General features: G+C 36.1%; 1 protein-coding gene across 3 annotated transcripts in view; it reads right to left on the bottom strand.

The window, feature by feature from the left end:
• MAN1A2 (mannosidase alpha class 1A member 2) overlaps positions 1-12,296 on the bottom strand; it is a 234,765-nt gene that overhangs the window by 133,699 nt on the left and 88,770 nt on the right. For all 3 annotated transcript variants that reach the window (XM_032420671.1, XM_032420653.1, XM_032420663.1), the window contains exon 3: positions 11,199-11,295. In XM_032420671.1, the coding sequence (XP_032276562.1) occupies positions 11,199-11,295 (97 nt within the window). The remainder of the gene's footprint in view (positions 1-11,198; positions 11,296-12,296) is intronic.

Genomic DNA, 12,296 nt, shown 5'->3' on the forward strand with positions numbered 1-12,296 from the left:
AGAAAGGCTTGTAGTGCTATATACTTCCCTCTTAGGACCACCTTTGCTGCATCCCAAAGGTTTTGAACAGTTGTGTTTTCATTTTCGTTTGTTTCCATGAATTTTTTAATTCTTTAATTTCCTGGTTGACCCATTCATTCTTTAGTAGGATGCTCTTTAGCCTCCACGGATTTGAGTTCTTTCCAAATTTCCTCTTGTGCTTGAGTTCCAGTTGCAAAGCATTGTGATCTGAAAATATGCAGGGAATGATCCCAATCTTTTGGTACCAGTTGAGACCTAATTTGTTGACCCAGGATGTGATCTATTCTGGAGAATGTTCCATGAGCACTCGAGAAGAATGTGTATTCTGTTGCTTTAGGACAGAATGCTCTGAATATATCTGTTAAGTCCATCTGATCCAGTGTGTCATTCAAAGCCCTTGTTCCCTTGATCTTCTGCTTAGATGATCTGTCCACTGCAGGGAGGGGGGTGTTAAAGTCCCCCACTATTATTTCGTTATTATCAATGAGTTTAATTTTGTTATTAATTGGCTTATATAATTGGCTGCTCCCATGTTAGGGGAATAAATATTTAAAATTGTTAGATCTTCTTGTTGGACAGACCCTTTAATTAGGATATAGTGTCCTTCCTCATCTTTTATTAGAGTCTTTGGCTTAAAATCTAATTTGTCTGATATAAGGATTGCTACCCCAGCTTTCTTTTGATGTCCATTAGCATGATAAATGGTTTTCCACCCCCTGCTTTCAATCTGGAGGTGTCTTTGGGTCTAAAATGAGTCTCTTGCAGATAGCATATAGATGGGTCTTCCTTTTTTATTCAATCTGATACCCTGTGTCTTTTGATTGGGACATTTAGCCAATTTACATTCAGAGTAACTACTGAAAAATATGAATTTAGTGCCACTGTATTACCTGTAAAGTCACTGTTTCTGTAGATTATCTCTTCCTTTCTGGTCTATTTTACTTTTGGGCTCTCTCTTGGTTTAAAGGATCCCCTTTGTATTTCTTTCAGGGCTGGTTTAGTGATCACAAATTCTTTTAGTTTCTATTTGTCCTGGAAGCTTTTTATCACTCGTTCTATTCTGAATGACATCCTAGCTGGATAAAGTATTCTTGGCTGCATATTTTTCTTATTTAGCACCCTGAATATATCATGCCAGTGCTTTCTGGCCTACCAGGTTTCTGTGGATAGGTCTGCTGCCAGTCTAATATGTTTACCCTTGTAGGTTATGGACCTCTTTTCCCCCCAAGATGCTTTCAGGATTTTCTTTGTCTCTGAGATTTGCAAGTTTCATTATTATATGTCAAGGTGTTGACCGATTTTACTGATTTTGAAGGGGGTTCTCTGTGCCTCCTGGACTTGAATGCCTGTTTCCTTCCCCAGATGACTGAAGTTCTCTGCTCTAACTTGCTCCAATATACTTTCTGCCTCCCTCTCTATCTTTCTCTCTATCTCTCTCTTCTCTGTTCTTCTGGGATCCCATTTATTCTAATATTGTTTTGCTTTATGGTATCACTTATGTCTCAATTCTCCCCTTGTGGTCCAGTAGTTGTTTATCTCTCTTCTCGGCTTCTTCATTCTCCATCATTTTGTCTTCTATAGCTCTAATTCTCCCCTCTGCCTCATTTATCCTAGCAGTTAGAGACTCCCATTTTTTATTGCATCTCATTAATAGCCTTTTTGATTTTGATTTGGTTAGATTTTAGTTCTTTTATTTCTCCAGAAAAGGATTCTCTAGTGTCTTCTATGCTTTTTTCAAGCCCAGCTAGTATCTTTATAATCGTTATTCTGGACTCTAGTTCTGACATCTTACTTACATCCATACTGATTAGGTCCCTGGCAGTCAGTACTGCCTCTTATTCTCTTTTTTGAGGTAAGTTTTTCCACCTTGTCATTCTGTCCAAAGAGGAATAGATGAACAAGAGAATAAAATACTAAAAGGGCAACAACAACCCCAGAGAAATATACACTAACCAAATCAGAAGAGACCCAAAATGGAAAAAAAATAAATAACATTTTTAAAAAGAGTGAATATAATCAGACATGTGAATAGAACAGAGCAATACACTGGATCCTCTGTGTATCTTGGTCTGTTAGAAAACTAGATCCCAAAATTGTAAAGGAAGAAAAACATGTATGTACAGGAATACAATTAAATACAATTAAAGGACAGAATGTAACTGTAAAAATGAAAATTAAAAGCCAAATAAAAGAAGGACTATAAACAGAACAGAGCAGTACACTGTATCTTGAGTGTATTCTGGCCTGTTTGTCAGAAGAAACCACATCCCAAAACTGTAAAGATGTATATATATACAAAAAAAAAAAATATATATATATATATATATATATATATACACAAAATATATATACAAAAATAAAATTAAATACATTGAAAGGATAGAATGTAACTGTAAAGATGAAAATTAAAAAAGACTAAAAAAAGAAAAGGAAGAAAAAGAAAGAAAATATGATCAGACAGGTGACAAGAACAGAGCAATACACTAGATTCTGGGTGTATTTTGGTCTGTTAGAAGAAACTGCATCCTAAAATTGTAAAGAAGGAAAACATATATATACACAAAAATAAAATTAAATACAATGAAAGGACAGAATGTAAATTTAAAGATGAAAATTTAAAAAGATTTAAAAAAAAGAGTTGATAAAATAAAAAATTGTTTGAAAAAGGGAAGAGAAAAAAATTAAAATTGAGAGCTAAAGAATCGTGGAGAAAAAAACATGAATTCTATATACTATTTTCCCCCAGCACTGGAGTTTTACAGTTGTGTGTGACCGGTACACTGGTCTTGGCTGGATGTTCTTTCTGATCTTCTGGGGGAGGGGCCTATTGCATTGATCCTCAGGTGTCTTTGCCCCAGATGGAACTGCACCACCCTTGCCAGGGGGGCCCGGCTAAGGAAGCTGCTCAGGATTGCTCTATGTCGCTTTTGTTCCCTGAAGGTTTTCCCGCATTGCTGTAGAGGACAAGAATGAAAATGGAGGCCTCCTAATCTCCAGCCCCAGAGCTGAAAGCTCAGGGCCCCACTCTTCAGCTGCCCTCAGGGAAAAGCAGTCAATCACTCCTCTCTCCCTGGTCTCCAGCTGCACTCCATGCTCACCCAGCCTATGACCAAGAAAAGTTTCTATCTCAGGCACACAAGCTCCATTCACATCCCCAAACCCTGCAGACTCCTGCAGTGTGCACCTGTGCCGCTCCTCCCGGGGGATGGAAGGGGATCTCGCCATGGTTCTGCCACTTGCTGGGCCCCTGCTTTGAGAGCAGTCTCCCAACCGTGCAGAGGTTTATGGTTTATGGCAACACCAAGCTGAAAGCCCACTCCTGGGCTCACTTGATTTCAGCCAGCTTCCCCACTCAGACACCTGGGAGCTCCGCCACACTCAGGCACCCCTGGTCTTTCTGTAACCCCAGGGATCCTGAGACCACACTGTCCCACCTAGGATTCTGCCCTGCTTTGCCACCTAAGAGCCTTTCAGGCAGGGATGTCCCTCACTGGAGCAAACTTCTACAAGTTCTGATTTTGCACTCCACTGTTAGATCGCTTTCCAGTAGCTGGCTTACAGAGGCTCCCTCCCCCCGAGGCTTATCTGCCCATGTATCACCTCGGATTCACTTGTCTGCACCTCCTACCTTGCAGAAGTGTCACTTTTCTATTTGTAGAATTGCAGCAATTCTTTTCTTAGATCTCTGGTTGAGTTCACAGGTGTTCAGAATGATTTGACAGCTATTTAGTTCAACCTGGGACCAGATGAAACGAAGGTCTCCTATTCCCCCCTCCACCTTGGACTATCTATACCACATCTTCTTTATCCATTCATCAATTGATGGAAATTTAGTCTCTTTCCATAATTTGGCTATTGTAAATAATGCTGCTATAAACATCAGGGTGCATGTATCCCTTTAAATTAGTATTTCTGTATCCTTCAGATAATACCTAGCAGTGTAATTGCTGGGTCATAGGACAGTTCTATTTTTAACTTTCTGAAGACCCTCCATACTGCTTTCCATAGTGGTTGCACCAGTTTGCATTCCCACCAACAGTGCAGGAAGGTTCCTCAAGGGAAATTTTAAAACATACTGAATCTAATGAAAATTAAAACACAGCATATCAAAATCTTTGGGATATAACTAAAGCAGCACCTCAGAGTTAAATTATAGCATTAAAAAGCAACCCAAGTATCCACTGACAGATAAGTGGATAAAAAGAGGATCTCAAATCCATACTCTAGACTTCCACTTAAAGAAATCAGAAAAGAGCTAAATCTACCCGAATCTGTGGAAGAAAGAAAATAATAAAGAGCAAAAATCAAAGAAATTGAAAACACAAAGAAAATATAAAAAAGATCAATGAACAGACACTTTTCCAAAGAAGATATATAGATGGCCAGCAGACACATGAAAGGATGCTTAACATCACTTATCATCAGGGAAATGAAAACAAACCACTATGAGATTATCACCTCACACCTATCAATGTTAAAACCAAAGACACAATAAATAACAAGAGCTGGCAAGGATGTGGAGAAAAAGGAACCCTCAAGTACCATTAGTGGGAATACAAGCTGGTACAGACAACTGTAGAAAACAGTATGAAGGTTCCTCAAAAAATTAAAAATAGAATTACTATATGATCCAGTAATTCCACTACTGGCTATTTACCTAAAGAAAATGAAAACAAATTTAAAAAGATAAATGCACCCCTATGTTTACTGCAGCATTGTTGATAATAGCCAAGACAGGGAAGCAACCCAAGTATCCACTGACAGATAAGTGGATAAAAAAAAGATGTGGTATACATATACAATAGACTATCACTCAGCCATAAAAAAAGAATAAAATCTTGCCATCTGCAACAACATGGATGGATCTAGACGATATAATGCTAAGTGAAATAAGTAAGCCAGAGAAAGACAAATACCATATGATTTCACTCCTATGTGGAAATTAAGAAACAGAACAAACGAACATGGGGGAAAGAAAAAAAGAGGTAAACCAAGAAACAAACTCTTAACTATAGAGAATAACTGATGGTTACAGAGGGGAGTTTGGTGGGGGGTGGGTGAAATAGGTGAAGAGGATTAAGAGTACCCTTATAACGACGAGCACTGAATAATGTAGAGAATTTCTGTATCATTATATTGTACACTTAAAACTAGTATAACACTCTATGTTGGTATTACTTGAATAAAAAAAAAATAAAGTGAACCACGATAAATTATTTTAAAAGATCAATGAAACCAAGCTTCTAGCAGGACTGACAAAGAAAAAGAAAAAGCATGAATTACTAATATTAGGAATTAAAAGGGATTATCACTACAGCTGCCACAAACAATCAAAAGATAACAAGGCAATCCTCCAAACACTCTACACACATAAAAGCAATAGCTAAGCTGAAACGAACCAATTCCTCAAAAAACACAAACTACCAAAATTTAGAACCCAAAACTAAAGAACCCTGGGTTAAGGGTGCTGGCTCCCAATGCAGTCAAAAACCCATGTGTAATTTTTGAATCCCCCAAAATCTAACCACAAATTGCCTACTGTTTACTAGCAGCCTTACTGATAACAAAGAGTTGATTAACACATATTTTGTATATGTATTATAAACTATATTCTTACAATAAAGTATGCTAAAAAAATGTTATTAATAAATCATAAGAGGCTACATGCACCCCAATTGTTTATAGCCCAACTATAGGAGAGAGCCCAAATGTCCATCAACAGTTGAATGGATAAATAAGTTATATATACATATATATGTATACTATGTATACACACGCACGCGCGCGCGCACCATAGAATATTACTCAGCCATCAAAAAGAATGAAATGCTGCCATTTGCAATAAGGTGGATGGAGCTAAAGTGTATTATGCTAAGCAAAATAAGTCAGTCACAGTAAGACAAATACCATATGATTTCACTCATGTGGAATTTAAGAAACAAAACAGATGAATATATGGGAAGGGGAAAAAAAGTAAAAAGAGAGAGGGAAAAAAACTGTAAAAGACTCTTAATGATAGGGGTGCCTGGGTGGTTCAGTCAGTTAGGCATCTGCCTTCAGCTCAGGTCATGATCCCAGGGTCCTGGGATCGAGCCCAGCATAGGGCTCCCGGCTCAGTGGGGAGCCTGCTTCTCCCTCTCTCCCCTGTTCATGCTCTATCTCTTGCTATCTCTCTCTCAAATAAATAAAATCTTAAAAAAAAAAAAAAAAAAGACTCTTAATGATAGAGAACAATCTAAGAGTTGATGAAGGGAGGTGGGTGGGGGAATGGGCTAGAGATGGGTGATGGGTATTAAGGAGGGCACTTGTGATGAGCACTGGGTGTTGTATGTAAGTGATGAATCACTGAATTCTACTCATGAAACCAATATTGCACTGTTTGTTAGCTAACTAGAATTTAAATAAAAATTTGAAAAAAATCGTAAGAGAATATATACTACTATACTGTATTTATCAAAAAAAAACTCACATATAAGTGGACCCATGCAGTTCACAACCGTATTGTTCAAGAGTCAATTGTAGATAAATTGATTGGTCCTTACTGCTAGAGAAACGGAATTTACAGATTAAAAACCTCCCAGAAAAAAAATCTCCAGATGCCAATGGCTTCACTGGTGAATTTTACCAACACTAAAGAAGAAAATAAAATCAATGTTAAACTATCTCTTCCAGAAATATGAAGAGCAGAGAACACTTCCAAATTCATTTTATGAGGCCAGCATTATCCTGGTATCAAAACAAGACAAAGATAATGCAAAATATAAATGCAAAAATCCTTGACAAAATATTAGAAGTCAAAACCCAGTTAAGTTGGAAATAGCAAAAAGAATTTACACAAACACATGTAGATACATACATAGACACGTACTGAAAATAAAAGCATACTTCAAAAACCACTGCAAAGTTAGTAACACTCTTTTCCAAATCAAAATTCTTTCTTTCAAATACAAAGAGACCTATCCATAATAAAACTTTTTATTCTCCAGAATGTCTAAGTAAAAAGAATTCATTCCATGAATCACTGTTGGAATAATTAATACCAGTGCTAATTTATATCCAGCAACATTTCCTTCTTTGCACTCACTAGCTCCAGGAGTCTGCCTTAACTGGGTAAAACCAAAGGAATATATGCCACCCACCTGGGAACAGCATTTGGTTCGAGGATGGGCACAAAAGCCAATTAGAAACAAGAAACAATGAGTCTTTCAATGAAGTTTCTAAGAAACCAAAGTACTCCCTTCTCTACAGTGTTCTCTTTTCTACAAATGTGGTAATATGAACATATAAAGCTTCGAGCTGAGGCAGCCATCCTGCTAAGGAGCCAGTCTGAAGATACCAACACACAGAGGAAAACAGAGGAAAGACATAGAGAAAAAGCTTAGCTGGACTCCAATCTATGATAGGACTTCACTAAGCTGATTAAATTTCTTTTAGTTTAAGCCATTTTGAAATGGGTTTTCTGTTATCTGCACATAAAGAATCATATAATGCCAAGGGCTAACTATTAGAAGTTAGGGGAACACTGATTTCAGTTACCATTTAAAGGATTTTTTTCATAATTAAAGCTAATAAAATGGAAAAGAACACATTTTAAGTTGTTTTCCATATAATCTCAAATACTACAAGTTTCAATACTCACCTGTATGTTCCTGGATGTTCAATACCAGCCTATATGTTCTGTAATAGAGGCCAGACTTTTAAACTTAAAGTTCCTTTCAACTCTAAGATTCTGATTCTGTAAAGGCAAACTGAATTTGGGATGTCAAATGAGACACTCAGAACTATCAGCCATTGGTTAGACTTCTTCTGTTTAAACAACGAAAAAGTTAAGAAAAAAAAAAAAAAAAAAAAGACTTTTTTTTTTTTTAAGCTTCCAAATCATACTCACTAGCAAGAATATGAGATGCAAAAAAGAACAGAATAAGTGGGAAACAAAGTCTTGAGCTTTGTTTATTAATCCTTTAATAAACTAATATCTAAAAATATAAAACAAAATAAACAATAAAGGATCCATCCCTAGTTAGCTTATTTGGAGGGAAAAAATTATAACCACTCAAAAATTTTAATAAAAGATACAAGCACCTAATTGTGATTACTGAAAATTCTATAGATTGCATTTGCATTTTTTCTACCATTTCACTAGAATTTTCTTCTCACAATGGATTTTTTCCTGTGTTTTGCTATTAATGTTTTTCTGTCCTTAGAGTCTACTGAAACAGTGTGGAATGGTGGTTAGAAAAAGGGACCTTGACACTAGACAGCTGGGATTCAAATCTTGGCTCCATCATTCACTAACTGGGTGACTTTGGGCAAGACAGTTAACCCTAACTGTGCTTCAATTTCCTCATCTGTAAAATGGAAACAGTAACCACAGCACCTGCCTCTTAGGGTTGTTTTGAATGCAAAATAAATTCATTCACATACATCTCTAAAACCAGCCCTCAGTATATAGTACATTTATTACTTTGCTTGGGCTGCTATAATGAAATATATAGACTAGGAGGCTTAAACAACAGAAATTTATTTTCTCATAGTTCTGGAGACTGTAAAAGTCCAAATCAAGGTTCCAGATTTTGGTGAAGGCTTGTAGACATCCATCTTCCTACCATGTCCTCATAGGACCTTTTCTTGGTGCATGTGCATGGGCAGAGCAAGCTCTAGTGTCTCTTCCTCTTCTCTTAAGGGCTCCAGCCCTATCAGATTAGGGCCCCACACTTATGACCTCATTTATTAACTCCTACTCTATCTACATACATAATGACTTAGGGGTTAGAGCTTCAACATATACATTTATGGGGGACACAATTCAGTCCACAGCAATATGAACTATACAAATACTATTGAAGTTTCTATTAATGTGCATAAGACTATTGTTCTAAAGGAAAATAGTCTTATTCATAAACCAAATTACAGAATCCCTAACGTTACTGATCTCTTGCCAGATTGGTTGCAAAGAAGGTAAAACTTTTTGTTGATATGTACTTAATTGCTTTCATTTACATGATGATCCCTCTGAAATGGAGGACCACTGGCAAAACCTTGCCTCTGTACCTCGTTAACTCAGAATAAAAGGGCTTATTTTGTAAAGTCTCCCTTTCCAACTCTAACTTCCTTTAACCTTTAGGATCTCACAGATAACTCTCAGTTTACCCACAAAATCAACTTAAATGCTCTAATAACCAGCTGGCAAGAACTCACCTGACAATAATTTGAACCTGCCATGCCCCAGTCCTCATTTACCAACCTAACCAAAGAGTGATCTACAAAGTTTACATCTGAAGAAGTCTGACAAAATTACCACAAATTAGAACCACCTTTCATTAAAAAAAAAAGAGCTATTTTTTTGTTTGTTTTTTTTTTAAAGATTTTTTTTATTTATTCATTTGAGACACAGAGATACAGAGAGAGAGCATGAGCAGGGAGAGAGGCAGAGGGAGAAGGAGAAGCAGGCTCCCTGCTGAGCCAGGAGCCCGATGTGGGCTTGATCCCAGGACCCTGGAATCATGACCTGAGCCGAAGGCAGATGTTTAACCATCTGAGCCACCCAGGCACCCCAAAGCTATTGTTTTTAAATAGAAAAAAAATTAAGTCAAAACTTCTCCATTAGGATTCTAACAAAACATTCAGTTAAGAAAGAAATACCCCTTTTGCTCGCTAAAATAGTTACCTAAAAACTCATTTATATTCTGAATTTAAATTCAGCAAACAACTCTTCCTTAGACAGTCACTGCAATGATTAAATGAAATAATGTATGTTATTTACCTACTACCTTCCCTAGGACCCATACCTCTTTGATAAATGTTAATATAGTAGATGTTCTGAGAAATAAGGTTTAAAAAAACTAGTAGAAAATTAACATCCAACTCTTATTTTCAGTACACATTTATACTCCAATCCTTTAAAAAGACTCACAAGTTTACCACTGAGTTTAATATAAAGAAATACTTACTTGAAAAGAGGATCTAATTTTAATTTACCATTAAATATAAATTTTCCTGCACTAATGTCTCATAATGGGGCATCCACAAAGCAATGGGAACTTTTCTATCTGTAACCTCTACTGAGGAAACATGCTTTATTTCATTAAGTGATAGACACTAACTTAAATATTGTATTAAAAGATCTCTAGTGTCTTTGATTACCTAAAGGAAAATTATTCCTCCATCCCAACATCTCTCAAACCTGGGAGAAATGATCTTTTCAGTCACTTTATTTTTTACAAAAAATAACCAAGCAATAAACAGATTATAAGAAAAATCAAGTATTAGAAAAATTCTTCCAAATATCACAAAGAAAAATGTTATTAAGATTACTGTGGTGGCACATTATAATTAGTAAAGATAACTACATTACATAAAGCTAGTATGTGTGCCTTCCTACCCCATTAGTATTTTCTTGCCTTCACCTATCATTACTTAAAAGATATTCATCACATCAAGAAAAACTGAGAATGGGGGAAAGAGGTGAAGTCGATAAAGAACAGCTTGATAATTCTCAAGATTTGTCCTTGGGTTAAGTAAAAGTTAAGTAAATTAACTTACTTTTTTAAACTGAGCTTAACAAGTGGAGTGAACTCAGGAGAGGTAAAAAGTTAGAGCAAACTAAAGGTGAACACAGCTCTTCCCCAGACCTCCATCCACAAACACACATTAATCCTTCCCTTGGAACTGTGAATGTACAACATAACCCATTCACCTTACCAACCAAATCACCCTGGGCATATGACTTTTTTATGTATACATAGCACTACTGCTTTCTTTTGCATCCCCTCCTCCTCTATAATATGAGCAATATCAGAACTATGTTTGAAGAAAAATTACAAATAGGTACTGGACTTCCCTGATACTAAAGAAAAAAGAATGCAGAAAAAGCTTCAAAATACTCAGATAAATGACTATAGCATCTGTGTGTGTGTGTTTGTGTGTGTGTGTGTGTGTGTGTATTAGAAAATCTACCACATCATCTGTATATTCCAAAGCAACTATCACTAAATCTTGACTGAAACTTGCAAAAAAAAGAAACAAAGTACATGTTATATATACACTTATTATAATTCAAATTATTGTTACATAGAAATACTCAGGTTTTATAAAGTACTTAAAAAGTTAGATTCTGTTTTAAAGATGGAGGTAGAAAACGGATATAGTAGTGGATGTATAATAAGAAGTAAACTTACCAAATATATTAGTGGAGTGCCCTTTCCTTGCAATAGGTCTGAGTTCATTATGTCCCCATCCATATATCCTATAATTATCCCAGGCATGTTTCATCATCTGAGAAAGGAAAAATTATAATCCATCAATTTACATTACTCACAGACTGTTATTTCATCTATCTAGATCATCTATCACTATAGCCTTACCCATTCTCCTGTATCTCCTACATTAGGATACTATTCTATTAACATTTGTACCAGTGTGATAACACACATAACCATGTTTAACCTCAGTCTACACAACAGAAGAAAAAAAACTTGGCCTGCAGGCTATATTTTGCCAACCCCTGACCTAAACAAAGTGACTAGGTAGGTGTGATTCAAGTAGCAGCAATCAAGTCCCTTTATGCATAGATGAAGGGACTCTCGATTTGCAATTTCAAGGTCTATGTAATATATCATCTTGGAGCTGATGGGGGCTAACATTCCCCCAACATGGAGAAACTAAACAACGAAAGGACAGAGGTGCATATTATTAACAACAACATCTAAGATGTAGTCTTAGCCAAGCCAAGCTTGACGCCCTACTTTAGAGCCACTAAGCTAATAAATATTTTTTATATCAACTAGTTTGAACTGCACTTCTTACAACCCAAGGAGCTCCAAGCTACACAAAAGCAGAGTATTTAATTATGTAACAGTTGAATTATTTAATAGTGGACTGTGGTATATCAAAAATCTATTCAATTAACAGTATACCATTCATTAAAATATTCCTCAACTTGTTTTTTTGCAGTTTGCATTATTCAGACACCAAAACCAGACAAAAAGACATTACAAGGAAACTGAAAACCAATATACCTCAAAAACACAGATTCAAAATTCCTTAACAAAAATTAGCAATAGAGAGAGGATACTGCATAATGATCAAGTACAGTTTAATGTAGGAATAGAAGATTAATTTAACATTCAAACACCAATCAATATAATTCAGAATAATATAAAGGGGAAAACATCATACAACCATTTTTATAGAGGTAGACAAAGCACCTGACAAGATTCAATACCCATTCATGATAAAAACCCTCAGTAAACTACAAGTAAACATCTAAAACCTAA

The sequence above is a fragment of the Phoca vitulina genome, unplaced genomic scaffold (genome assembly GCF_004348235.1).
Source record: "Phoca vitulina isolate PV1807 unplaced genomic scaffold, GSC_HSeal_1.0 scaffold2, whole genome shotgun sequence".
NCBI lineage: Eukaryota > Metazoa > Chordata > Mammalia > Carnivora > Phocidae > Phoca > Phoca vitulina.